The sequence below is a fragment of the Vespa mandarinia genome, chromosome 8 (assembly GCF_050613455.1).
Source record: "Vespa mandarinia isolate Hongniang chromosome 8, ASM5061345v1, whole genome shotgun sequence".
NCBI lineage: Eukaryota > Metazoa > Arthropoda > Insecta > Hymenoptera > Vespidae > Vespa > Vespa mandarinia.
The window spans coordinates 7,381,399-7,406,559 of NC_140817.1; the positions used below are offsets into that span (position 1 = coordinate 7,381,399).

The 25,161-nt window shown below is 26.9% G+C and overlaps 11 protein-coding genes across 14 annotated transcripts; 8 read left to right on the forward strand and 3 right to left on the reverse strand.

Moving 5' to 3' along the window:
* The first annotated feature begins 145 nt into the window (after positions 1–145).
* On the forward strand, positions 146–4,002 carry LOC118449656 (uncharacterized). Of its 2 annotated transcripts, none has more exons than XM_085659111.1 (5): positions 146–509; positions 853–3,251; positions 3,361–3,547; positions 3,623–3,802; positions 3,861–4,002. In XM_085659111.1, exons 1-5 carry the CDS (start codon positions 344–346, stop codon positions 3,911–3,913), a joined length of 2,985 nt encoding a protein of 994 aa, XP_085515237.1. In that variant the 5' UTR covers positions 146–343; the 3' UTR covers positions 3,914–4,002. The 2 variants fall into 2 exon arrangements, with proteins under 2 accessions (XP_085515237.1, XP_035740378.2); XM_035884485.2 differs by having other exon boundaries at positions 151–509; positions 3,638–3,802.
* Positions 4,003–4,047: 45 nt separating this feature from the next.
* WDR79 (Telomerase Cajal body protein 1 homolog) lies at positions 4,048–6,110 on the reverse strand. Its single transcript, XM_035884496.2, has 5 exons — positions 5,746–6,110; positions 5,131–5,639; positions 4,827–5,059; positions 4,482–4,715; positions 4,048–4,413 (listed from the first exon to the last, which is right to left on the reverse strand). Exons 1-5 carry the CDS (start codon positions 5,992–5,994, stop codon positions 4,193–4,195), a joined length of 1,446 nt encoding a protein of 481 aa, XP_035740389.2. The 5' UTR covers positions 5,995–6,110; the 3' UTR covers positions 4,048–4,192.
* A 243-nt stretch (positions 6,111–6,353) lies between these two features.
* Positions 6,354–8,175, forward strand: ATPsyngamma (ATP synthase, gamma subunit). Its single transcript, XM_035884520.2, has 3 exons — positions 6,354–6,501; positions 6,887–7,436; positions 7,516–8,175. The coding sequence occupies exons 2-3, from the start codon at positions 6,907–6,909 to the stop codon at positions 7,880–7,882; spliced, it is 897 nt and encodes a 298-aa protein (XP_035740413.1). The 5' UTR covers positions 6,354–6,501; positions 6,887–6,906; the 3' UTR covers positions 7,883–8,175.
* Positions 8,176–8,659: 484 nt separating this feature from the next.
* Positions 8,660–10,393, forward strand: LOC118449671 (WD repeat domain phosphoinositide-interacting protein 4). The gene is made up of 7 exons (XM_035884510.2): positions 8,660–8,870; positions 8,992–9,259; positions 9,350–9,590; positions 9,668–9,816; positions 9,888–9,989; positions 10,061–10,179; positions 10,253–10,393. The coding sequence occupies exons 1-7, from the start codon at positions 8,822–8,824 to the stop codon at positions 10,357–10,359; spliced, it is 1,035 nt and encodes a 344-aa protein (XP_035740403.1). The 5' UTR covers positions 8,660–8,821; the 3' UTR covers positions 10,360–10,393.
* A 49-nt stretch (positions 10,394–10,442) lies between these two features.
* LOC118449695 (uncharacterized) lies at positions 10,443–11,238 on the reverse strand. Of its 2 annotated transcripts, none has more exons than XM_035884560.2 (3): positions 11,106–11,238; positions 10,851–10,972; positions 10,443–10,774 (listed from the first exon to the last, which is right to left on the reverse strand). In XM_035884560.2, the coding sequence occupies exons 2-3, from the start codon at positions 10,963–10,965 to the stop codon at positions 10,722–10,724; spliced, it is 168 nt and encodes a 55-aa protein (XP_035740453.1). In that variant the 5' UTR covers positions 10,966–10,972; positions 11,106–11,238; the 3' UTR covers positions 10,443–10,721. The 2 variants fall into 2 exon arrangements, with proteins under 2 accessions (XP_035740453.1, XP_085515012.1); XM_085658886.1 differs by having other exon boundaries at positions 11,063–11,175.
* An 83-nt stretch (positions 11,239–11,321) lies between these two features.
* On the forward strand, positions 11,322–12,934 carry RpS30 (ribosomal protein S30). The gene is made up of 5 exons (XM_035884548.2): positions 11,322–11,437; positions 11,664–11,749; positions 12,256–12,391; positions 12,481–12,536; positions 12,743–12,934. Exons 2-5 carry the CDS (start codon positions 11,675–11,677, stop codon positions 12,872–12,874), a joined length of 399 nt encoding a protein of 132 aa, XP_035740441.1. The 5' UTR covers positions 11,322–11,437; positions 11,664–11,674; the 3' UTR covers positions 12,875–12,934.
* A 543-nt stretch (positions 12,935–13,477) lies between these two features.
* On the forward strand, positions 13,478–14,607 carry ND-B17.2 (NADH dehydrogenase (ubiquinone) B17.2 subunit). Its single transcript, XM_035884535.2, has 3 exons — positions 13,478–13,666; positions 14,046–14,128; positions 14,206–14,607. Exons 1-3 carry the CDS (start codon positions 13,572–13,574, stop codon positions 14,451–14,453), a joined length of 426 nt encoding a protein of 141 aa, XP_035740428.2. The 5' UTR covers positions 13,478–13,571; the 3' UTR covers positions 14,454–14,607.
* Positions 14,608–15,124: 517 nt separating this feature from the next.
* Positions 15,125–18,602, forward strand: LOC118451252 (uncharacterized). Its single transcript, XM_035887625.2, has 10 exons — positions 15,125–15,539; positions 15,794–15,952; positions 16,063–16,227; positions 16,322–16,492; positions 16,550–16,658; positions 16,727–16,883; positions 16,983–17,118; positions 17,209–17,400; positions 17,540–17,911; positions 18,009–18,602. The coding sequence occupies exons 1-10, from the start codon at positions 15,461–15,463 to the stop codon at positions 18,281–18,283; spliced, it is 1,815 nt and encodes a 604-aa protein (XP_035743518.1). The 5' UTR covers positions 15,125–15,460; the 3' UTR covers positions 18,284–18,602.
* Positions 18,603–18,630: 28 nt separating this feature from the next.
* LOC118451256 (steroid receptor RNA activator 1) lies at positions 18,631–20,034 on the reverse strand. The gene is made up of 3 exons (XM_035887632.2): positions 19,812–20,034; positions 19,043–19,522; positions 18,631–18,951 (listed from the first exon to the last, which is right to left on the reverse strand). Exons 1-3 carry the CDS (start codon positions 19,828–19,830, stop codon positions 18,803–18,805), a joined length of 648 nt encoding a protein of 215 aa, XP_035743525.1. The 5' UTR covers positions 19,831–20,034; the 3' UTR covers positions 18,631–18,802.
* A 121-nt stretch (positions 20,035–20,155) lies between these two features.
* Positions 20,156–22,373, forward strand: Mat1 (CDK-activating kinase assembly factor). Its single transcript, XM_035887629.2, has 2 exons — positions 20,156–20,545; positions 20,652–22,373. The coding sequence occupies exons 1-2, from the start codon at positions 20,422–20,424 to the stop codon at positions 21,488–21,490; spliced, it is 963 nt and encodes a 320-aa protein (XP_035743522.1). The 5' UTR covers positions 20,156–20,421; the 3' UTR covers positions 21,491–22,373.
* A 536-nt stretch (positions 22,374–22,909) lies between these two features.
* Positions 22,910–25,059, forward strand: Ppt1 (Palmitoyl-protein thioesterase 1). 2 transcript variants are annotated; one of them, XM_035887630.2, is made up of 8 exons: positions 22,910–23,164; positions 23,256–23,434; positions 23,526–23,632; positions 23,708–23,835; positions 23,992–24,150; positions 24,334–24,451; positions 24,562–24,720; positions 24,780–25,059. In XM_035887630.2, the coding sequence occupies exons 2-8, from the start codon at positions 23,314–23,316 to the stop codon at positions 24,903–24,905; spliced, it is 918 nt and encodes a 305-aa protein (XP_035743523.2). In that variant the 5' UTR covers positions 22,910–23,164; positions 23,256–23,313; the 3' UTR covers positions 24,906–25,059. The 2 variants fall into 2 exon arrangements, with proteins under 2 accessions (XP_035743523.2, XP_085515236.1); XM_085659110.1 differs by having other exon boundaries at positions 22,911–23,164; positions 24,840–25,059.
* Positions 25,060–25,161: the final 102 nt, after the last annotated feature.

Genomic DNA, 25,161 nt, shown 5'->3' on the forward strand with positions numbered 1-25,161 from the left:
TTTAGCATATAAGCAACGAAAAATGCATTGGCGCCAAATTTTTTCCAACCTTATCACGACGCTTGTGGAACAGATGGCGTTACATTTGGAGTACAAGAAATGTTCTCTTTGATTGGCAGAATCTTAAATAAACAGGATTCCATCATTGTAAAATAAGTTTACCATTGACCAATCCAGAAACGCGTTACATCAAACAATTCAAACGCGATGTTACATTTCAAAACATTTTCAGTTATACTTCCAGTAAACTACAGAGAGTTGTCGAATGCTCGTGGACTAAGCTCTTTTATTAAAACTAATATTTTATAAAAAAGTATTTACAAATTTTATTTATTGATATAATATGGCTAATTATCAAGATCGATATAAAGCAAATAATGGTTTCGGAAACATACGAAACAGTCGTGCTATTCGTGCTAGAATATGCGAAATCAAACGTAAAAAACAGAGGGCCGAAGATTTTTCAAAAAAACGAGAATTAGAAGTTGTTGCTGATATAGACACGGAAGGTAACATGATTAATTTTTATAATAAAACAAGAATTTCAATAATCTTCGAATAATTATATCATATGAAGTATAAAGTGTGTGATATAATTTATGAGAACCTATGAAATGTCTGTAGCTCTTGTTAAAATTATTTTAAAAAATAGAAATTATTTTTTACTTTTATTGATCAATTTCTTCCCAAAAAAGATAACTCAATATTATAAAAATCAATTATATATTCTTATGAGATAGTTATATTCAATTATATGATCTATAATTATATTAATTTTACGTTATAATTTTATAGCTTTATTGTACTCATTATTAAATTACATTTTTATAAAAATATATTTTTATTGTTCAGATGACAAGAATAATAGATACTGCAAGTTATTGAAATGGAAAGCTGAACGGGATAGACTTAAAAAAATGGAACAAAAGAAGAAAAAACCTGTCTTCAAAGTGGGTGTAGTTCATCATAATTACTACTCTCCCCCAATAAAAGATTCTAGTATACTGCCTCATACCAAATCATGTTTGCATAATCCTAAACAAATTACACGATCTATGTTACCACCAAAAAGAGTTACCAGAGCTACTGAAAAACGTCTTCTTAAGAAACAAGAGATATCCACAGAAATACTACCAAAACAAAATATTATAGGAAAAAAACAAGAAAAATTATTAGGAAAAGATACAGAAAAAAATAGTGTGAAAGATGAACAAAAATCTTTTGCACCTAGTAATTATAAATTCACTGCTCCAAGTGGAGTAACAAGTATGCCTTTATTTGGTCGTGTGACTATGTTACATACACCTGAAAAAGTTTCTGCGCCAATGAAAAAAGTGAATAAAGCAAAAGTATCTTTATCGAAAGAAAAATTAGAATTATTGGATCAAGAATATGATGTAGCAACAAGTAATATAAGTGATCAAATACCTAATATTAACATAATAAATAATTCAGTAAAAGAAATAAAATTATACTTGTCATCTGATGATAATGAGATGACATTTGACTGTCCTGATAAAGAAGGAGAATTTCTTAGAAATAGTACTTTTTCCAATGACAGTCATTCACAAATGATACCATCACCTGGGAATATTTCAGCTATTATAACAGAAAAGGAAATATCCAAAAATTCAACCAATACTAAAATTAAAACTTCTTTATCAAAAAATATCTCTAAAAATAAAACTAAAAACAAGTCTCTTAAAAGTATAGATAATAGCCAAACAAAAGTAACATCTCCTTTAGCGATTGCTGATACCACATTAACTGAAACAAATTTATCTAAGGATCCAGTATTTTTTTCGCCATACATAGTATCTAGTCGTGGTAAAAGTAATGCTAGAAAGGAACAACAAATACGTCGTGGTATAGGTTCTCCATCTGATGATATTCCTACGAAAGAAACAGTTATGAAAACTCTTAACATATCAATTGAAGAAGAAGAACGCACTGCACAATACTTTGCTTTCATATTAAAAAAAGAAATAGATAGGCTTAATGAACTTTGCAAGAAATGGACAGATATACAGACAGAGTCAGATATTACAGAAGATGCTCAATATCAAATTAATCAAGCTATAGGACAAACACGTTTATTAATAAATAAAAAGTTTGAAAGATTTCAAAGATTAGTATCAGATTGTGAGACTGGTAAGGGAGAAATGTTAGTTACTTGCAGAGATTTACAAGGATTCTGGGATATGACATATATGGAAGTAATAAATTGTAATACACGATTTGAAGCATTAGAAAAACTTCGTTCTAGAGGTTGGGAAGAAGAAGAAATAACTGTCACTAAAGTTAAACCTAAAAAAAAAGTAGTGGCAAAAAAGAAAATTGTACCTAAAAAAAAAAGTTCAGTCCATGCTTTTATCTTGGCTACAAAGCAAAAAATGAAAAATAATAAAGACAATTCAAAAATGTTAGAAGAAAATATAAATGAAAACACAAATGAATCTTTAACTTCCATAAATAATATTAATATAGAAAACAAAAATAAAGTCTCATTCAACAATAATACTAGACGATTAAAATCTATGGACTCTAAGGATGAATTATCTGTCTCTAGTAAAAAAATAAATTCTAGACAAAGTTTATTACATAAAACTCTTTTATCAGAATCATGTAAAACTATAAAAACTCCGATAACTTTAATGAAAATAAGTCAGATGTACAAAACTCCTAAAATTGAACTGGATGATTCTATATCATATATTAACTCTAAACAAACACCTAGTAAGAGCATATTAAAACGTAAAGATGATTTTTCAATAAATGCTTTACGTTTAACAAAATCTATGCAGAAAGTTAACTTTGATGATCATGTAGTCTTAAATGAAGTCCCTATTGATGAAGAAGTACAAGACAATTTGGATCTGGCTGCCAGATTAGCTAAAATAGAGAATTATGACTTAGATTCTGAATACATAAATTATAAGATAAAAACTGAAAAAAAACTTAATTTCGATGATAATTCTTTCCAAGATTCAGAAAATGACTTACAATTTAATACTAATCAATTACTTTCATCGAGTGTAACTAACAAAGAAGATGATATTCTTCTAAACCTAGAGACATGTGAACAATTTGTCACAAATACTTCACCTAAAATTGAAAACATATTATTAAACATGTCATTAGAGAAATCTGCAGAAAATAAAACAAACACGAGAACTCTTAGAAACAGAATTGTTATAACAGAAAACTCTGCAAGAAGAATGTCTACAAGAAGTAGGAAAACAAATATTACAGTAAGTTAAAAACAAATTTTTTGTAGTATAGTAATATATTAGTATATGGCTTATTAAAAAATATTAGCATATCTCATTTTAATTCTACTTAACAATATATTTTATTTAGGAATCAATTGATGAAAAAGATAATCAAAAGGAAAATAAGAGTCCTGTGAAATCAAAAAAAGGATCACAAAGGATGTCAAATAAATTTGAAGAAAAGGAACTTATAAAGAAAGAATCCTTCAATGTCACACAAACAAATCCAAAAAAGGAGCTAAGAAGATCCTCTCGAAAAAGTGTGAAGTTTAATGGTAAATAAATAAATAAATAAATAAAATAATAATATGGTTAAATAAAAACTAATCTATTCTTTAAAAAATAATAAGGATACTTTGTTCTAGCTGAAGATTGCAGTGCCTGTGTAGAAAATAAAGTCACACATCCAATGACGCCGCATGTTAGACATAGTAAAGGTAAATTGAACCTAAGCTATTTGCAAGGAAATAGTACATTTATAGAAGCTCCTTCACCCAATACAGATTTGATTTCATGGGATTCTCCAAAAAGTAAGTAATATATAAATTTATTATTTCGTACATAACTAATAATTGTATCAAATTTCAGTTCCTGCCAGAGTGAGGAGATCTGTCAGAAATTCTAATAAACATATATTTTAATAATGTGTATTGTATAATTTTTGTATATATACTCTTTCACTTATCAACTACTTTAATATTTCCATCTATTTCTCTTGCATAGATCAATATTACATTTTTTGTCAAAAATTGTTTCTAATTAAATATATGATTTATTAATATTAATTGTTTTTGACAAAACTAATTTTTGGTGGTAATGAAAGTATAATGATATATTTTTAATAATTTCTGTAATATATACTATAAGTATATTATTACTGAATCTGTAATAAAAAAAAAATCTATATCTGATATAATTAATTAATTGAACCACCATAATCTTACACTGTTATCTCTCTTTACTTCCTCAGTATCATAAATTCTTTGTCCTGAACTTGTTGCTACAATAGGCAAACTTTTATGTACATTCACACCATTCACACTATCTTCAGATACTTTAAATTCACATTTTGGATTCACATCTTCCTTATGATTTTCAGTTTCAAATAATTCCCAAATAATAATTTTTCCATCTGTACCTCCTATCAAATAAATAATATATGAAACTTGTATTTCTTGAAATTCTTAACAGCTTATTAATAAATAATACCTGATATTACATGGTGACCATTATTTGTGATATCAAATTGTATCTTTTGGTTTGTATCTGCTTGCCGCTTTTGAAAAGAATAAAGTAAAACACCAGGATTACGAAGATCCCAGCATAAAAATTCATTATTACGTCTAACAGCAGAGTACAACTTAGTTCCACACGGACTAAATTCAACTTGTGTCACACCATTTGCTGTTTTAAAAGTACAGATAGGTGTATCTTTGTAAAGCCCTAAATATGAATAGAACATAAGAACATAAAAAAAATAAAATTTTGAGTGAAATTAAAAAAATTTTACTATCATAAAAGATAAACATACTATTCTATGAATATAATGCATACCAATACTTTTGGAATATGTACCAAATGCCACCAAGCCTGGCATTAATGGATTTTCACGAATACAAGATACTATTCCACTAGTATTTGGAAAATCTTTCTTAAAATTAATGGTTGCAATTTGTCGTCCAGGGCGGTTTGTATCAAAAATTTGTAGAGTATTTTTAAAACCACACAAAATTTGTTTACCAGAATCAATAAATTGAACACTAATGGAAGCTTTTACTTCATCGACGCTATAGAATAAATAATTTTTTAATTTATTTGCTTTAATTTAATAATTAAAAGCACAAAAATTAATACTAACTCATTATAAGCTCTGTAAGTAGCTCGCAATTCTCCTGTAAATGCATCCCATAAATGTATTGGACTTTCTTTACTGGTACTAAGAAAGCAACATGTTGCAGGGTCCCATGAATTCATGAAAGGATACCAACAGGTATCATATATAAGTCCTCCTTCCTTAACAACTAAAGCAGCTTTAAGATCAAATGTTGTAAAATTTGATGGTATTTTATCAGAATATAATGTTGTAGGAAGCTCATATAAGCGTATTCTAAAATCTTCTGATGGCACTAATAAACATGTACCATCTGGAGACCATTGACAACCTTTTGTAAAATTCTCGCAGAATACAGTTGGTTGATATTCTTTAGTAGCAGCACATATCAACTTTGGTGAAACAGTCCAATTGTAACTACAAAAAGAATCATTTGTTGTATTCTTAGAAGTTGAATCTAGATTGTATACTTCAGTTTTCTCACATGAATTTGCTTCTATATTTTCTATATTTGATTCAGAAGATACGCCTAATTCCTATGACATTGAATATATATATATATTAAATAAAATAATGTAAATATCATTTTATTTTATGATTTATTATGCATATATTAATTAAAAATATTGAAAGAATACTAACATCTATATTTAATATATGATCAATAGGCATCTCATTTGTATTGTTTGTAACATTAGGCCTTTGGATTGTATCTACATTTGTTTCATTATTAGAACTTCGTGCTTGTTTATTTTCTGTCTCTTTTATAAAAATATGATTTATAGAAATATTTTCAATTGCAGGATTGATAAATTCAATGTCCATATATAATTTGTCTTCATCATCAACTAAAGATGTTAGACTAGTTTTACTAATACTTTCACTCTCCATAATAAATATTTTTTACAAAACTTAGAAAAAATACATTATAAACTAACTCTAGACATATGAAAACATGTGTACTTGTACACAATGTTACAGACTGACATACAAAATTTCCAGTGACCACTGTAGCAGTGATACCAACAGGTTTTTTATCTTGTGTGATGAATGTAAATATTTTTTTCATTTTTGGACAATATATGTATTTATCTAAATATTTTTTATATAATGATAACTATGATACTCTTCATTTACTTTAAAAATCGTATATAACTTGACTTTTGCCAATGTAATATTTATTCAAAACATTTGATTCTTCATTTAAAATTAGCGCCATTCTGTTATCACTATTTAATCGAACGCGCAATCTCAACTTTCGTCGAATAAGGACGAAGAAAATCGAGCAAGACGCTGACTATGTAGAAGTATGGTTTCATGAATTACTATTCTGTGCCAGAATAGTGGACGAGCTGTGGTAGTTCCAAGTTTATGTAATTCGGTTAATTGTTTTATCTGGTAAGCTTTTTGCTTTTAAATAAATTCTTCTTCACTTAAAAATATTCAAAAAAATTTGAAGCTCGCTTAGAAACAAAGTATTTCCAAAACTTTGAAAACGAAATTAATATTGCCATATTTGATTTTCGATAGTTACATAAATGCCCAATTTACCATCCAAAAATTTTGTAGAAATTAAAATCTATTATTGCTAATTATTATGTAATGTATATTCTGTTATGATGTCAGTTTTTAAATAATCAATTTATTTGCTCATATGTTACATTCAAAATGACTGATAGTTAATTCAGAAATATCTTTATATATAATTTAATAAATGTATGAATGTAGAATATGTAATGTGAATAAAACTGATCTCCTATTTATCTCTTTTATAAAATTGCAGGGCTAACAATTAAAACAAACATGTTTTGCAATCGTATATCTTCAATAGTTCGCCTTGCTGCAAAACAGCAGCAAGAGCAACAACAACGAGGTATGGCAACACTTCAAGCCATCTCTATACGTCTTAAATCTGTAAAAAATATTCAAAAAATCACACAATCCATGAAGATGGTTTCTGCTGCCAAATACAGTAGGGCAGAACGTGATTTAAAACAGGCTCGTCCACTTGGTATTGGCACCAAAATATTTTATGATCAAGCTGAGATTTCTGCACCACCTGAAGAACCAAAGAAGCTAGTTATAGCAATAACCAGTGATCGTGGTTTATGTGGTGCAGTTCATACTGGTGTTTCACGTAATATCAGAGATGCTTTATTAGCAGATTCTGCAGAACGAGAAAATACAAAGATTATTTGTGTTGGAGAAAAATCACGTGCAATTTTATCACGTTTATTTGCTAAGAATATATTATTTGTTGCATCTGAAGTAGGCCGTAAGCCACCTACTTTTAATGATGCATCAAAAATTGCTGTAGAAATCATGAACAGTGGGTATGTAGTAATTATTTAATATATATATATTTTTATATATATTACTCAAATTTTTTATTTACTTATATAATATTTACAGTTATACTTTTGGTTCTGGCCGCATTGTATACAACCAATTCAAATCTGTGGTATCCTATAATGTTGAACAACTGCCTTTATTTGATAAAAATGCAGTATTAAATGCTCCCAAGTTAAGTGTTTATGATTCACTTGATGATGATGTTATACAAAGTTATTTAGAATTCTCATTAGCATCCTTATTATTCTATTCAATGAAAGAAGGAGCTTGCAGCGAACAATCCAGTCGTATGACTGCCATGGACAATGCCAGTAAAAATGCAGGAGAAATGATTGATAAGCTTACTCTCACATTTAATCGTACACGACAAGCTGTAATTACTAGAGAATTGATCGAAATTATTTCTGGTGCTGCTGCATTGGATTAAATATTCCATCTCGACACCATAATGTGTTTTAATATTAGCAATCAATAATAGAAGATAGAAAACAGACAGAAGGGGTATCTGAATAAGTCTAAAATATTGTACACAAAAAACTTATTAAAAATGTGCTACAATTTGGACTGATCATGAATACATACAGTTTTCAACAAATAATTGAAATTTCTGAATTATTAAAACTGCACTTCTATTATTAAATTTATATGAATAAATTTATTAAATTATATTATATTACATAAAAATAGTTATTTTATTAGTTTTCATGCAGAGAATTTTATACATGTCCTAATCTTATATCATTGTCATTAATTGTTTTTACCTAAAAGAAAAGTCATTATTATATCATGTTCAAACAGTTTATGACATGTTTTTTATATAATTTAAAGGGTCATGTAAAAACTTCTAACGATCTTATTTTTTTTCACTTATGTAAATATATATATATATTTCCATCCCAAAAATTACAATATAACCTTAATTATGATACGTTAAACATATTATAATTATATTAAATATTTAATAAAAACAAAAAGTATATTATTTAATGTAATTACATTAACTTGTCATCTTCTATGCATTGTTATATATTCAAAAAATACGAACTAATTGCGCAGTCGTCTGACATACATGGAAACAAAGGTATTAATCTGCATTTTCATGAAAGCCAATGAAAGCTATACTAAACGTTTATTGGTCGTTATATAAATACAAATCCAATTTGTAGCATCAGACCAATAATCACCCCTAGAAAAATTAGTTCTAACAGCTATTACTACAATGATGAAAATACTCATTGATAAATAAGATTGTTTTGTAACTTGATGTATTAGACTCATGTTAGTTTGGAAACGGACACAAACATTTATTTCGACACCCAAAAAGGCTTATGTTAGGAAAACCATAGCTTGTTGAAGAAAATAAATAATGGTAGGAAAAAGAGGTATTCTTGGCTTACGATTTAATCAAGATCAAGGTACGTACTGTTTTGAATTAATGAAATTAATTCTTTATTTCTGACATCAAAATAAATTTTCTGAATTGCATTATACGATACTTTTTAAAAACAAAATATTTCTATTTTACTGTCTATTTAGGATGTTTCACATGTTGTATGGAATCTGGTTTAAGAATATATAATGTAGAACCTTTAGTCGAAAAAGCTCACTTTGAACAGGATCTTATGGGTAGCATTGCAATTGGAGAAATGCTTTGGAGAACAAATGTTATTGCTATAGTGGGTGGAGGTACACGTCCAAGATATGCAGAAAATACTGTTCTTATTTATGATGATCTTTCTAAAAAATTTGTAATGGAAATTACTTTTACTAGTCCAATTAAAGCTGTTAGATTACGTAGAGACAAGTAAGTTGCAAAATCTTTTTTTACTTTATATATATTTATAATGATTAAAAACTATGTAATAGAAATTATAAGAACATTTTTATGATTTAGAATGATAGTGGCTCTTCAAAAGGAGATACATGTCTTTTCATTTCCTACTCCCACAAGAAGATTATTAACATTGGAAACAAGAGATAATCCTAAAGGCTTAGTAGAAGTAGCTACTCTAGCAACAGCACAAAAGCAATTATTGGCTTTTCCTGGTCACAAACTTGGTAGTGTACAGTTGATAGATTTAGGTGCTACAGAAGCAGGAAGTTCTAGTGCTCCTGCCACACTTGCAGCGCATCAGGTATTAATTTAATATTCGATTGTAAATATAATAAATAAATATAAAAAAGAAATTTTAAGTTTAAATTTTGATATTAGGGTGCATTGGCTTGTATCGCTGTTAATGGAAGTGGAACAATGGTTGCAACTGCTTCTGCTCAGGGTACATTAGTTAGAGTATGGGATTCTTTACGTAGACATTTACTTGTTGAGTTAAGAAGAGGTGCGGATCCTGCTACACTATATTGGTATTACTTAAAATTATATATGTATTTTATATCTTCATATTGCGATTCTTTCTAATTTGCGATTCTTTTAGTATAACATTTAGTAGAGATTCAGAATTCCTCTGTGTATCAAGTGACAAGGGAACTGTACATATATTTGCTTTAAAAGATACTCATCTGAACAGAAGATCTACGTATGTGAATACACTTAACTAACTTCTGAACCAAATATGATGCAAGCCTTAAAAGATTGACTTCTTTATAGTTTTTCAAAGATGGGATTTCTGGGAAATTATGTTGAAAGTCAGTGGGCATTGGCTACATTTACAGTACCACCAGAATGTGCTTGTGTTTGTGCATTTGGTAGAAGAAGTTCTGTGATAGGTAATGGTTATTGTTTGCATAATTCTTAACTTTTACTAATACGATATTAAATATATGTCCTCTTATTTTTCAGCTATATGTATGGATGGAACATTTCACAAGTATGTGTTCACTGCAGATGGTAATTGTAACCGTGAAGCATTCGATGTCTTCCTTGATGTATGCGATGATGATTTTTAACAAAACAATGTTATATTTACAAAAATTAAATTTTGTACATATTCAGAATTTTTTACTACAGTAAATAAAAACTTTATAGGGAAGTTAGCTAATTTCCATATATTTAACAAATAAGAAGAAACAAAGAACATCTAATTGTTAGAAAAACTTTCGCAAATAATTTAATTTTGTTATTATTTAAATATAAACAAAATTTGATAATTGGATAAGATTACTAAAAATTACATTAGATTTATATCTTTCTAAGATGGTTTTGTTATCAATACTCTATCTTATATAATTTAATTATTTCATTGGTTATTATGTAAGATAATATTATATTTTACTTAATTTTACATAAAGTATTCAATAAATTCGATTTATTAAATGACTTTATCACGAGGAAGTTGTGTTTTGGCATGTTCTCTTATTGCCTCTAAAATAAATATTTCAAGATTAACAACTATTAATAATACTTCAAGTAATTTAGATGAATTACAATTTATACATACTGTAATGATTAATATTCATCATAGGGTGAATTAATATAGAATAAAGATATAATCCAATCACTCCTACAAAACTTCCCACAAAAATTCCATATCTCCAACCTTTAAAGCGAGCCATATTATGCCTAAATTTAAAAAATAATTAATACTAATAATATTAATTTTTACCAAAATTGTTAATTATAATTTTATAATAAAAATTATAAGCTGTTTACTTAAAAGTAATTCGTAGATTATAGTATAAATACAATAAATAACCTTAAACTCCTGAATGTCACTGAAGTTATCCGTACTTTAATTGTAGTTGGTAACAATAACCGGAAATTACACTATTTATTATGTTGTTAGACATGATTCATTCAAGGTCTATTAAACACTACTAAAGTTTATTGGATATTTATATCATTTGTTTAATCTGTTAAAAAATAAAATAGATAAATCATATATATTTCTACGTATTTTATAAATCATAATCGATAATATCAGATTAATCTTGTGACTTTTTACTTTCGTGAAATGTGTCATCAATTGACAAGCTAGAGTCAGTTCCTGTTTTGGTTCTTTCTAGTTGTGTATTGCGTTGTAACAAGGCTAGTATTTCATTATGTTTTAATAATTCATTTTTTTCTATCTTAAATATACTTAAATTAGAAATTCGTTTTCTTATATCTTATTTCATATATACATACATATTTACATTCTTTTTAAATACTTTATTTTACAAAAATTTTGATGCACGTGGCGTTGCATGAATAGATCGAATGTCGAACTTTGAAGTTTCACACGTGCATTCACTTTATACATTTTATGTTTTAGATTACACAACCATGCAGCTCCAAATTCGTGGCCAGCAAACACATGTCGTTGATTGCCAGAACGATGAAACCATTCTGGAAATTAAGGTATGGTTAATTTTGAATTTTTAGATTACGAATTTAAATCAAAAAGTATGTGGTTCCTGATTCCAGCCATTTTTGGACATTTTGCTAAGTAAAGCTTATAGATAAGACATCTTCACTTGAAGGTTTTATCTATATTTTTATTTGATATTCTATTACATCAGATGCAATGATAGCATTAAATGATAATCTAACAATTGCATTATTTGCAATGTTAGAATGAGCAATAATGCTAAAATAATAAGAAAACTTTTTTAATTTATGTATGAACAAATATGTTTATACATCTTGTCTTAAGTTTTCAACATTTCTTTAATTTAACGTCTGGTGGGTCATTGATGACTAGCACTTAATTTTTCAGACTTTATTTAAAACATTTTCAATGTGTTTGTGATATCACAAAAGTATTATGCAAATACATCAATTTGTTTAAAATCAGTTTGATATTCAATATGTTCTATTTATAGAGAAAACTTGTTATAAACGCAAAATATTATTACGTTTTTCAGGAGAAACTGGCAGCACTGGAAAATATTGAAAATGTAAAGTTTAATCTTTACTGTGCTGGCAGTCTATTAGAAAATGAAGCTATTGTTGGAGACCTTCCATTTCATACCCTTGAATTAATAGTCCCTCTACTTGGAGGTAAATCTAATTATAATGTTGATTTTAACTCAATTTAATTATTTATTTTTTATCATTTAAATATTCTTTCTTTTTTCTTTTTTTCTTAGGTAAAGTCCATGGTTCTTTAGCACGTGCTGGAAAAGTAAAGGCGCAAACTCCTAAGGTAAATTATAATTTGACATTTACTATGCACTATTGAATCTAAATTATAATTTGTATTAATCAAATTATAAAAAAGAATTAGTGCAATATTAAAAGCAGATTAAAGTGAAGTTAAGTACTGAATCTCAACTTAACTTTTCATGTATGTGCAACATTCATTTATATAAATCAACTCTTCAAATAAACTTATTAAATATATTTTCTCAGGTTGAAAAGCAAGAAAAAAGCAAAAAGAAGACTGGTCGTGCCAAGAGACGTATTCAATATAATCGCAGATTCGTGAATGTTGTTCAAACTTTCGGACGTCGACGTGGACCTAATGCTAATTCTAATTCTTAAAGAATTTTGTTATGTATCAAAATAATGAAATTTTATTAAAATAAATAAGTTATAATACAATTACTCGTCATAATTAATTTCGACCTTTAAATTATACTTTGTAATTAAGAGATTGTAAGACGTGTGTAAATCAAATTTAAAGTACCTTCATATGAAAATAAAAAATTCGTTTTGTAAATATATTGACTCTTTTCTGCTATAATGTAAGCATGGGCATTTTATTATGATTGCATCTAACAATGGATAATGTACAGTAAATCGATTATTGCCTGGAGACCGTAATTTTGTAGATCAAGGATCTGATATTTATTTTTTATTTATATTTTACATAAAATAAATATGCTGCGTGCTGTTCACTTTTTAATAATAGCCGCACGCTCATAAAAAGAATATTTCAATATACGACTATAACTATGCTATATCAAGATTATAAGACTAGCATATAACTGTAAGGTAAAAACACTTTGCCCAGAATATTCTGGGCTTCGATGTGAAAGAATTAATAATTTAATTTAATGAATTCAACGTAAAATTAATTTATTAGCTTGCACCGATCACATGATCAAGTTTGCTTTTAGCGCACTCTGAACGAAAAATCTATATAAGAAAATTTTGTCCAGTTATAAAATATATGTATGGTAGATGAATTCTACTTGTTATATACGTTGATGTTATATTCCCGAAGTGCATTATAAATATGGCGAAATTGTTAGGTTTGGATAAGATCGTGAAGCTGTTCCAAATAATAAAACAAAATAACGGAATTATTAATTCTGTGAAGACATTATATAGGTTATTATTTTTATTATATAAATTTACATTTGAAAATATATCGAAAAAACATATGCAATTTCTCTTTTAGAATTATGTAGCGATTGTAAAGTTTTTTACGTCAAGTTATTTATTTTGAATTTTTAAATTTAGCAAACAAATAAAACTTATCATATACAATTTCGTCTTATATTGAAATTAAACTTTTTATTTTCGATTTTTTACTAAATATAAATGTGATTATGTAATCAAATTATAGTTTAAAATGATATTGCATTTAGTAATTTAATGTATAATAATAGTAAGTAAATAGGTAATTTAATGTAATAACACAGAAAATTTGTCATGTAATTATGATGATGTTACATATTTTATTTTTATATAATTTTTTGTTTATAAGAACTGATGATTTAAAATCAGGAGTCCTAATTGGTGAAGATAAATATGGGAATAAATATTATGAGAATAATATGTATTTTGTGGGTAAGAATTAAATATATATATATATTACTTTTAAAAAAATTTATTAAAATATATAAATGATATGAAATGTATTTTAGGTCGTAACAGATGGGTCATATACTCAGAACATGTAGGATTAAATTATGATGGTTCACAAGTCCCACCAGAATGGTTTGGATGGTTACATTACAAGACTGACTTGCCACCTCATCAAGATCCATCACGACCAAATTACGAATGGATGTTAGATCATGAACAAAATTTGTCTGGTACTTCAAAGGCTTATATGCCTTATACAACAACAAAACCAAAAATTATACCTTGGAAGCCACCAACTTCAAAATAGACTTAATTAATGCTAGAGTGAAGTAGTCTACTATTGTTTCCATGATTCATATAATTAAAGCAGAATAATAAAATGAATCTGTAGATATTAATAGACATTTTATTCCGTGTTATATAATAATTTAGTACTATTTTACATTATACTGTAAAGTATTATGATATATATGATTAATTTTATGATATGTAATTTATAAAATACATGACATATATACTTTATTAAAGATCTGATAATTTAATAATTGTTAATACAAGTAATTGTAGATTTTATCATTTAAATTTTTATCTATTAATGCTAGGTATACTTGCCAATTTAAATAAAATAAATAACAAAAGAAAAAAATATATATCTAAAATTATATATTTAATTTTAGATTATATATAAAAGATATATATAAAAGAATTTATATCTAATATTTAGATTTAGAATATTTATTATATTTAGATTATAAATTAATATATATAATGTTTAAATTATATATAATAGAATTATATATAAAGATTATATATAAAAGATATATGTATGTATATGTATATATATTCTAAACTTATGTACATATCTCGTATGAAACGCCTTCTCTGGAATTTCCTTTCAAGGCCTGACAATAGTCGGGACCGATAAGAAAAGTGGAAGCAGATATGGACCAAATCGTATTCGCATCAGCGGAAGTCATCTCTCTACTTCCACTAGAAGAATAGGATCACCGCAACGAGAGGTTCTTTTTGAATTCAAACGTTTAGTTCGTTTAATCGATGAACACTATTTTCATACATTGGAAACGATCGGTTTATTATCTTTAGAAATTGCTACGTTGTTTTAATCACGATTTATTCTACGATTCTATTTAATAAATCTTAATAATTTTAATAACTTTCAAAGTTAACTAAAAAAAAAATCTTTTATTTCTCGCTAGAGGATAATTTGAACGTCGATGCGTATACGAAACAGAGAGAATAATTTTTATTTAAATTTTAAATAGTTTTATAAATTTGAGCAAAAGTGTAATAGTGATGAGGTGGTTTACTGTACTTTCTTTATTATTAATTTGTTTAAGCCAGTGTATTATTTATTCAGAAGAAACACAGCAAAGTAAGTTATATGTTTTTTTTTAATCACATTATTAAATTTTTATTAAGAATTAAAATTATACTTTTAAAAAATCAATTAACTTGATAATACTTATGTTTTATTACATTATACGTAGTATACAATATCGCAAATAATACTGATCATTGAAGTTTCACTGCAGGGAGAAATTATCCAGAAAAATTTTAAAATAGAAGCGTATTTTATAGGAATGTAACTATATAACATTGAAATATTTTTCTTTACTTCCTTGTTAGATCGGTGCCCCGTTGTACGATTACTAAATGGGAGGGTACGTGCAAGGGCTAGAGGTAGAATCGTTAGATTTAATTGTAACGATGGTTACACTCTTGTGGGTAACAAATATTCCACGTGTATACATGGACAATGGGACACACCAATACCAGTGTGCGTTAGTAAGTATTATTTTGTTTTGTTTATATAGATTAACTACTAATGTATGAAATTAATTTTTTATAATAATTATCTTTACATTGAAAGTAATTATATTCCTGCATATTTATAGATGCAGAATGTACACCTCTCCCTACACCCGAACACGCTTTAGTAGCGAAAAAACATGATGGTGCGATACTTATGTATTTCTGCGAAACTGGTTATGCTTTAATTGGAACATCTGAAATTTATTGCAACGGTCATAACTGGAACGCAACAGCTCCGTATTGTAGAGGTAATTTTATAAATAATTGGATATTTTATATTTCGGGCGTATATACTTTAACGTGTATATATATTCGAGGAAAATGAGTATGAAAATGAAATAGATACAAGCGCGACTGCACCTACAAGATGTGACTTCGAGAAACCGGATTTTTGCTGGTGGGAGCAGGATCCTCTACATGATTTTGACTGGCAGCGACATAATTTCGAAACTCCGAGCTCGCATATTGGCACGGGGCCGACATATGATCATACATTGGGAGCTGGAAATGAAGGTACTTATTTAAAATATTTGTTGATATTACAATTTCATTTTTGATATTTAACTTCAGGATATTACCTTTACATTGAGGCATCTGGACGTTTGGTAAATGATACAGCAAGAATTATCTCCCCTCTGTATAACTCTGTATTAACAGAATCTGGATGCTTTTCATTCTGGTAATTAAATAATATGTAAATAATATCAAAAATCTATTTATATGTTATTTTCAATAATGTATTTCAAGGTATCACATGTATGGTACTGCGATGGGTGGTTTACGAATCTATTTCAAAGCAGAAACTGATATTAACCCACAGTTAATGTTTCATAAGGACGGTAATCAAGGAAATCAATGGTTACATGGTATTTTTACTTTACCGAAAGTAGATAAAAATTTTCAGGTCAGTACACAATTATATAACTAGAATATATAGTTATATATGCAGTTTCTACTTTCATTTGAAATTATAGAGTTCATCTATTTATTAATTACTCTATAGATAATAATTGAAGGTATACGAGGTACAAGCTATGTAAGTGATATAGCTGTTGATGATATTGCTATTTTGCAAGGAAAAGAATGTGAGACAAACACAAGTGATATTGGTACTACCACCATGACAACTAATAATAATGGTATATTATCTATTAAATAAGAACAATAATTAAAGTTTTTAGCTTATTTTAACTTTTACCAGAGCTTATGAAATATTATAAAATTTTCAGATCAAGTTGAAATAGTAAGTGCATCACAAACTTGTCAAGGGAAGTGTAACAATTTTCCTACATCTCAGATGATTAATGTTGAACCACAAGATGAAGAACCACCTGTATATAAAGTAGAACAGTGTCAATGTACATTGGATTGTGCAGAATACTCCCTCTGTTGTCCAGATTATGCAGAATACTGTGTTCTTGGTAATAATCCATTATTTAAATATATTCTGTAAAAATAATCATAATATATTAATTTAATGTTTAATAAAAAAAGTAAAACATATATACAATCTTTTCAAGATTCAAACATATATACAAATTTATTTAAGATTATTTATAGCTTTTACAGATGATGGAATTATTCAGGAGATTACAGAAGCTACCATTAGTACTACTACAAATCAAAATAGAAAAAATGTTACAAGATTGTTGCCAAATATTACTAAAGCTGTGAAGTATGAAACTACAACTTTGTCAACAACCATTAATCATAGTCATATATTTATAAATCCAAAAGATGATATCGATCCTAATACAACAAAACCACGAGAAACAGAAGTACCAAAACCAAAAATATTTGTAAAACCTACTATGAAGAGCACTACTGTTGTTCATGTAATTGTACCCATTACAGTACCTAAAACATCAACAAAGACTACATATAAATCAACGGCAACAACTACAAAACATATTGAAATAACTAAACAATATGGTAATATATTTAGTTTCTATTAGATTATATCATTTGTAATGAATGGATTAATGCTACTAAATTTATTTTCTAAGTATAACGTAATATTTTATTTCAGATCCACAAATAAGTGTGAGAATAGAAAAACCTAAAAAACTCAATCATAACAGTGGAAACATTGGACTGCCTAGTATTATTGGTTTAATTATTGGCGTATTGGCTGGAATTATTGTTGTTTCAATAGTAGCATTCTTCATAATTACAAGAAGGAAAACTTACAAACGTGGCACTGGTAATTCTTCGCTTTCTGAAGATAGTGATGTTCGCTTCTTAACTTCAGATGAAATACTTGATTTTAATTTGGCAAAGCCTAGTGATAATGATGAGTTGTAAAATTTATCATATGAATGATATAACACATTTTGCAAATATCTTTCGTTAAACGGAGTGTTAGCTCACTCTTCACACGTGAGCATAAATTGATAAGTTATATCCAATGTGGATAGGGTTAAGTATGATGCAACAACAATCATTGACATTTATCAATGAAACTGTGTTAGTGATTATCGTGGAACTGAAATATATAATAATGTTAGAAGTGTTTTGATTTTTATGATTTTAATTAGTTCAGACAAATTAATAACCAATTTTTATAGTGGAACGTTTTGTGGTATTAGGTTTGTGTGATATAACATCAAGAGCATATTATAACTGAAAAAGCATAAACAAAATCTAAATGCTTCATTCCAATTTTACAAATTTTATTTTAAAATAAATGTATAACATATTATACCAACTGTTTGTATATACTGAACTAATCATATATATAAAAAAAATATCTAGAAGTAATGTGTCTGTATTTTAATAAATGAATTTTCAAACTAGTTTATCGTAGATTTATATTCCATATATCTACACATCATTGGAGCATAATTTTTTTTCTTTTAAAGCTGAAATTATGTGTCTAATACTAGGTATCCAAGCACTACACAAACTGGTGTGATCTATCATCAATGCAATGTGAAGTTTGTCTGCTTTATCAACATCTTCTTCTTTTAAAGCTAAAAACATTAAATAAATTCTACTTTAATTTCTATGCGTTTTATCTAAATAAATAATATATTAATTATATATTTTATATATTAAACTCACCCTTTGAAATGTCAAGTATTTTCTGCTGTATAAAATTATTTAATTTATTATCAAGCCAACAAGATTTCATTAAATCTAGTCTTTTTTGCACTTCATCTATTTTACTTTCCACCACATATTTTTTAATTATAAACTCTAAATTTGCCATTGTATCAACTAGAGCTTGTTGTTTGTCAAGTTTTGTTTCCATAGAAGTAAGTTGTGTGTTTGCATCAGAAGGAGTTATTAAAGGTGCATGAGGTGCTGTCTTTAAATCTAAAGGAGGAGGAGGTGGTAATGACATGCCTGCAGTATGAGATTGATATTCAGTATTGTTTCTTGCTGATTCCCCAGAAATTAAGGGAAATGGAACTCTTTTGTTCAGTATTCTTTTTGTAGGTGTATTTGTATTTCCTGGATATGGGGATGCCCATTTTGGCGTGTCATTCCAACCAGGATCATAAGAAGGTGGTAATGACTTTTGTGTAGAAATGGCATTATCTATAAAAGTCACATTTGTTACGTACTGAAGCAGAAATTGGTTTGGAAAATTGTATTAATAAAAAAATACAAATTCATAATATAGAATATTTCTTATAAATTGAAATGACATTGTAATTTAAAATGACATTTATAACGTTTATATATTCATTAAAATGAAAAGTTTAGATTATAAAATGATAACAATGATTTCTAAAATTATATATATATATTACTTTTTGATTTACCTATTATATTATGTATTTCAACAATTATTAAAGAAAACAAACCAATAAGATGAAATAGTTACCTGAAAATTTTTCGTCCATTGTTATATTCAGGAAATACGTGAAAAATAATTTACAAACTAATAAAAAATCATTAATGATACTGAAAATTCTGCTATTAAATTTTATCTATATACTTTGCATAGATGTTAATTTTATCTTTTATCAATAACCATATTGTTACATTTTAAAGTTATTAAACTATTCCATTTTTCTCTTTCTTAGTTGTATGATCATACATGTATACAAACATAACGTACACAATAGTAAACTAAAGTCAGATTTTCATGAATAGTAAAGTTTCAAATTTGTTATTTTAAGAACTCACCAGGAGAATCTAAAGCAATGAAAATGTGTTTATGAGGATTAAAGTTAAATGCTTGTCACATTATAAACGTTTTACGAGAGCTGTATTGTTTGTACATTACGTGAGATATATATAATTAACTAGATTAGCTATTGTAAAAAATTTTATATTAAAATAAAATAACAATCATATTCGTTTATGTCATACATCTCATCATTTATACCTATCCATTCAAAAAGAAATTTATTATTGGATGATTTGTTACACATCAAAATTATAGGTTATTTTATTTGATAGTATTGTTAGTTTATAAATATCTTATTGCAATGGATGATCAAGCTTGTCCAAGATGCAAAACTACAAAATATCGAAATCCATCATTAAAGATGATGGTAAATGTTTGTGGGCATACCCTATGTGAGAACTGTGTAGACCTATTATTTTTAAAAGGTTTGTTGTTCTATATGTGACATATCTTAATACAATTTTTTAAAAATTAACTATAGTTATACATGCAAATTATATTATATTTTATAATCTATTATATCATTTGAAGGTTCTGGATCCTGCCCAGAATGTCACATTCCACTGCGCAGAACTAATTTTCGAGTTCAAATGTTTGAAGATCCTATGGTAGAGAAAGAAGTAAATATCAGGAAAAAAATACTTAGGGATTTTAACAAAAAGGAAGAAGATTTTGCTACATTGCGCGAATATAATGATTATTTGGAAGAAGTTGAAAATATAATATATAACTTAGCCAATGATATTGATGTACTTGAAACAAATAAGAAAATAGATCAGTATAAAAAAGATAACAAGGATCAAATAAATAAAAGCAAATCTAAACTTGGTAGAAAAGAATATGAATTAGAAGAATTGTTAGAATTAGAAAAACAGCAGGAAGAAGAAAGACGGCTAGAGCTTGCTAGAGAAGAAATGGAAGCAAAGAAGAAAAAGATCAGAGATAAAGAGGCTTTAATAGATGAACTTACATTCTCTGAAGGCAATGCAAAAAATATTGTTGATACGTTTGCATCAGCAATACAGAATTCCAAGAAAGAAGCAAAGACTGCCTCTCCAAAAGCTACTCAATTTAGTACAGGAATAAAGTTTGGAAAACAAGGAACACAAAACTACTTACAAATTCCAAAAGTAGAAGAAGGACCAATGTTTACATATATTCCTCTTAGACAACAAACAGAAGGACCAGCTGTTCCTACTTGGCGTGAAATTCAAACTCGAGGATACATATCACATGTTCGTGCCGAGACAAAAGCAGAAAGAGCAGGAGGATTTAAAGCACATGTTGCATGTTTAAGAGCATTACAAGAAGCTATGGCTAGTTTATACCACAATCCTTCACAGCATACAACAGAATTTACAACAGTTTGATTCTAAATATTATTGTAACATTTTGTGATATTTTCTTTTCACGTGATACATACGAAACCATAATCCAAAGTCTATGATTGACTCTCAACTGTAGAAGACTATTAAAGATAAACGTACAAATACATTTAAACTACGTGCCAAAAGCTGTAAGTGCCTCTGTTCCATAGGTATTGCCTTTATACTAACTGCTATAGTTAACAAATGGTATTAATAATTTCACAAAAAACATAAAGTATTTGCTATCTCATTATTTTCTTTTCGATGTATGTAAATGTTGTCTTAGTAAGTTAATGTAGCTTATAGATAGTTATACAGTTATAAGTATTTAAACAAAAAATTAATCTATATGTACATTGCGTTCATTGAATTTTTAATTTAGGAGAAAAAATAGTCCAATAAATTATTGTAATTTAGAAATTAATCTATCAAAAGGAAGAAATAATATATTTTATTATCATAAAATTATTATATCATTGAATTATCTCTCTGAAAAAAGATGGAAACATGTTATCAGGGATATATTTTATGTGTATATATGAGATATTCCATTTAAAACAATCCCCTCAAATACAGTAATACAAAAGATATTAGAAATAAAAATTAAATAGTTCCAAGAGGTACATAATGTGATTCATATGGGACATATGAAGATCAACTGTGTTCTTTAAATTAAATCATATGTTTTTGATTGTATTGGTCAATGTAGTTCGTCATTCTCTACAAAAAAGTATTAACCTATGTATATCGAAAAAGTCATTAGTTCAGAAAATATTTTAATTATAATATTACTTTCTGTAAGAAACTATCACTCTCCTATTACAACTAAGGTAATACTACTTTTATTACATTTTAGTAAATACCATTTATATATGATAAATATACTTTAAAAAATTAAAATATTTATGTATGAAACATGCAACAAATTACTTTTGTTCTAAATGTGATTAAAACAGTGGTGTGTAAATAGTTTACCTTAAATACGTACATTTAATATTATATACATGTAGAAAAATTATAATGTAAGTGAAGAATCGTAGTATAATTCATGAACATTTAATTATTACATAATAATAATATATAATAATCGAAACCATGTAACTATTTAAACAATAATGTATCTCTAAACTTTATGTGGCTAGTATACCACGTGAATATAAAATAATTTTAATATAAAATTTTATCTGCAGAATTGAAACTCGTAGAAATAGAATAAAAAATATAACAAAAAAAGTACCGGTCTTCAAACAACTTCAATAATTGACAAATTATTTTAATATTCGATTTCAATGAATCTACGTTGTATTAATAACGTACATAAATAGAATAAAAGTAATCTTTTGAAAGGTTAAGAGAAAATATATTTCGTTTCTATATATTTTGTTTCTATTAAAAGTAAATTCTTCGTTCAGTGATCTTTAATATTTAACATAACTACAACATATATCGTCTACAGTATTGACATTGTCGAGCCTCTGTTATCCGAAAGTTTATAAGTTTTCTATGCATTTGGTCTTTGTTTATATTTGCTTATTATCTTTACGTAGTAGGGTAATGCTTGTCTTCGCATCCTTCTAATTTTAGTATACGTACTGCAAATATCTGATTATATTTATCTATGCTGTATATATGTATGTGTTCTGTCGGAACAAATACTTGTTTATATTTATCTGAACTGTAAGTGATCGAACTGTCTGTTATTGTGTTTTCTCGCTCGGATTTTTTGATATTATGTAAAATAATTTTTTTTATTTGCATTATTTTCTAGGAAAGTTGTTAAAACAGTTTGTTAATTACGAATTTGCATTCGTTTATAACCTATCATCATGTTTACAATGTCTAATAATATTATTTTATTGTTTACAATGAGTATATTTTGGACGTTTATACAAATAAACATTACTGCAGATAATTCGTCTACACCAATTGTTATATGGCATGGTATGGGTAGGTATCATGTAAATATTTTGTTGCTATTAAAATTCATTAAGATTCATTATAGATATACATGTAAATTAAAGATTTATTATGATGACAGGTGATAGTTGTTTTGGCTATGGTATTGATTATATAAAACACTTATTAAGGAAAAGTATACCCGGAGTTTATATCAAATGTGTTCATAAAGGAATTAATGAATTGCAGGTAATATTCATTAGTAATTAGAATATTTATAGAAGTATATGTATATTCATTATGTAAATTCTTATTTATTTATAGGATATACAAAATAGTTATTTTGGTAATATTAATGATGATGTGAAACAAGTATGTGAAGAAATAGAAATGGATACAAATTTACAAAATGGTTACAATGCAATTGGTTTGTCACAAGGTGCACAATTTTTGTAAGTCCAATAAAAACTTCATTGTATTAACTGATTAAGGAATCTAATATTTGATATACGGAAAAATCATCTCAGAAGTTTTCAATTGAAATTATTTTATATTATGTATTTTAAAGATTCGTATTTATATAAATAATTTTATTGTTATATTTACAGACGTGCCGTAGCCGAAAGATGTTCAACTCCACCAATGTTAAATCTTATATCTCTTGGTGGTCAACATCAAGGTGTTTATGGATTACCACGATGTATTGCTGTAGATCATATTATATGCGAGTATATTAGAGAAGCACTTACTTATGGAGCATATTCCAAGTACCTAAATACACTACATTTAAAAAATAATATATGAAGCATTAGAAAAAGTATTATTAAGTAAATTATATCAAGAGTATTAGAAAATATTGTTAATATATATAAACACATACACATATATTAATATATATATATTTCTTTTCTTTTATATATCTTCTCTTATATATATCTTTTCTTTTTAAGCTTTGTCCAAGAAAAATTAATCCAAGCAGGATATTGGCATGATCCTGTGAAAGTAGATGAGTATAAAAGATACAGTCTTTTTCTAGCAGACATTAATAATGAATTAAATATAAATGAGGCATGTTGCTTTAATGTAAAATAATATAATTATTTTAAAATAAGTAACTATTATATTTAATGTATTACGGATAGCAAAATGAATGATCATATTTTGTACAATTTTTTTAGACATATAGAAATAATCTTAAAAACTTAAAATCTTTAGTTTTGGTAATGTTTGAAAATGATACTATGGTGCAGCCTAAAGAATCAGAATGGTTTGGATTTTATAAACCTGGTCAAAATAAAGAAATAGAAAGTTTGCAGGAATCTAGTTTATACAAAGAGGTAAACGTTAATGTAACTTACATAGATTTAAATTTTATTAAATAATTTTTTTATTTTAGGACCGTCTGGGATTAAGAGAAATGGATAATTTAAATAAAATATATTTTCTTTCTGTTAAGGGCAATCATCTAAAATTTACAAATGAATGGTTCATGAAAAACATTGTGGACAAATTTCTTAAATAAGAATAATAGGAATAATAATTATAGAAATAATGTTTATATCTTGATGAAGTAATGTTATAGCATTTAATGAGGTGATATAAGTATATATTAATGCAATAATGAAATATTCGTTATTACTATTGACTAATGTAATAAATTTGTAAATATAAAATTATTTTACTTTTTTATTGTATTTTATATCATAACAATATAAGGATTATTTTCATCCAAAAAAAACTCATTCAAAAGATATAAGAAAGTATGTATAAAATATGTA

Excerpts from the sequence above, each read along its gene's own strand:
- LOC118449656 (XM_085659111.1), top strand. The coding sequence starts at position 344 with ATGGCTAATTATCAAGATCGATATAAAGCAAATAATGGTTTCGGAAAC. Across the intron at positions 3,252-3,360 it reads GTAGGAAAACAAATATTACA|GAATCAATTGATGAAAAAGA; the intron begins GTAAGTTAAAAA and ends TATTTTATTTAG. Across the intron at positions 3,803-3,860 it reads TTCATGGGATTCTCCAAAAA|TTCCTGCCAGAGTGAGGAGA; the intron begins GTAAGTAATATA and ends ATCAAATTTCAG.
- WDR79 (XM_035884496.2), bottom strand. The coding sequence starts at position 5,994 with ATGGAGAGTGAAAGTATTAGTAAAACTAGTCTAACATCTTTAGTTGAT. Across the intron at positions 5,060-5,130 it reads ACTTACAGAGCTTATAATGA|CGTCGATGAAGTAAAAGCTT; the intron begins GTTAGTATTAAT and ends TTTATTCTATAG. Across the intron at positions 4,414-4,481 it reads TGGTCACCATGTAATATCAG|GAGGTACAGATGGAAAAATT; the intron begins GTATTATTTATT and ends TTTATTTGATAG.
- ATPsyngamma (XM_035884520.2), top strand. The coding sequence starts at position 6,907 with ATGTTTTGCAATCGTATATCTTCAATAGTTCGCCTTGCTGCAAAACAG. Across the intron at positions 7,437-7,515 it reads GTAGAAATCATGAACAGTGG|TTATACTTTTGGTTCTGGCC; the intron begins GTATGTAGTAAT and ends TAATATTTACAG.
- LOC118449671 (XM_035884510.2), top strand. The coding sequence starts at position 8,822 with ATGGTAGGAAAAAGAGGTATTCTTGGCTTACGATTTAATCAAGATCAA. Across the intron at positions 9,990-10,060 it reads CATCTGAACAGAAGATCTAC|TTTTTCAAAGATGGGATTTC; the intron begins GTATGTGAATAC and ends ACTTCTTTATAG. Across the intron at positions 10,180-10,252 it reads TAGAAGAAGTTCTGTGATAG|CTATATGTATGGATGGAACA; the intron begins GTAATGGTTATT and ends CTTATTTTTCAG.
- LOC118449695 (XM_035884560.2), bottom strand. The coding sequence starts at position 10,965 with ATGGCTCGCTTTAAAGGTTGGAGATATGGAATTTTTGTGGGAAGTTTT. Across the intron at positions 10,775-10,850 it reads GATGAATATTAATCATTACA|AGGCAATAAGAGAACATGCC; the intron begins GTATGTATAAAT and ends TATTTATTTTAG.
- RpS30 (XM_035884548.2), top strand. The coding sequence starts at position 11,675 with ATGCAGCTCCAAATTCGTGGCCAGCAAACACATGTCGTTGATTGCCAG. Across the intron at positions 11,750-12,255 it reads AAACCATTCTGGAAATTAAG|GAGAAACTGGCAGCACTGGA; the intron begins GTATGGTTAATT and ends TACGTTTTTCAG. Across the intron at positions 12,537-12,742 it reads TAAAGGCGCAAACTCCTAAG|GTTGAAAAGCAAGAAAAAAG; the intron begins GTAAATTATAAT and ends ATATTTTCTCAG.
- ND-B17.2 (XM_035884535.2), top strand. The coding sequence starts at position 13,572 with ATGGCGAAATTGTTAGGTTTGGATAAGATCGTGAAGCTGTTCCAAATA. Across the intron at positions 13,667-14,045 it reads TCTGTGAAGACATTATATAG|AACTGATGATTTAAAATCAG; the intron begins GTTATTATTTTT and ends TTTGTTTATAAG. Across the intron at positions 14,129-14,205 it reads GAATAATATGTATTTTGTGG|GTCGTAACAGATGGGTCATA; the intron begins GTAAGAATTAAA and ends AATGTATTTTAG.
- LOC118451252 (XM_035887625.2), top strand. The coding sequence starts at position 15,461 with ATGAGGTGGTTTACTGTACTTTCTTTATTATTAATTTGTTTAAGCCAG. Across the intron at positions 16,493-16,549 it reads ATTGGGAGCTGGAAATGAAG|GATATTACCTTTACATTGAG; the intron begins GTACTTATTTAA and ends ATTTAACTTCAG. Across the intron at positions 16,659-16,726 it reads TCTGGATGCTTTTCATTCTG|GTATCACATGTATGGTACTG; the intron begins GTAATTAAATAA and ends ATGTATTTCAAG.
- LOC118451256 (XM_035887632.2), bottom strand. Across the intron at positions 18,952-19,042 it reads AATACTTGACATTTCAAAGG|CTTTAAAAGAAGAAGATGTT; the intron begins GTGAGTTTAATA and ends TAATGTTTTTAG.
- Mat1 (XM_035887629.2), top strand. The coding sequence starts at position 20,422 with ATGGATGATCAAGCTTGTCCAAGATGCAAAACTACAAAATATCGAAAT. Across the intron at positions 20,546-20,651 it reads AGACCTATTATTTTTAAAAG|GTTCTGGATCCTGCCCAGAA; the intron begins GTTTGTTGTTCT and ends TATCATTTGAAG.
- Ppt1 (XM_035887630.2), top strand. The coding sequence starts at position 23,314 with ATGTTTACAATGTCTAATAATATTATTTTATTGTTTACAATGAGTATA. Across the intron at positions 23,633-23,707 it reads AAGGAATTAATGAATTGCAG|GATATACAAAATAGTTATTT; the intron begins GTAATATTCATT and ends ATTTATTTATAG. Across the intron at positions 23,836-23,991 it reads TCACAAGGTGCACAATTTTT|ACGTGCCGTAGCCGAAAGAT; the intron begins GTAAGTCCAATA and ends TTATATTTACAG.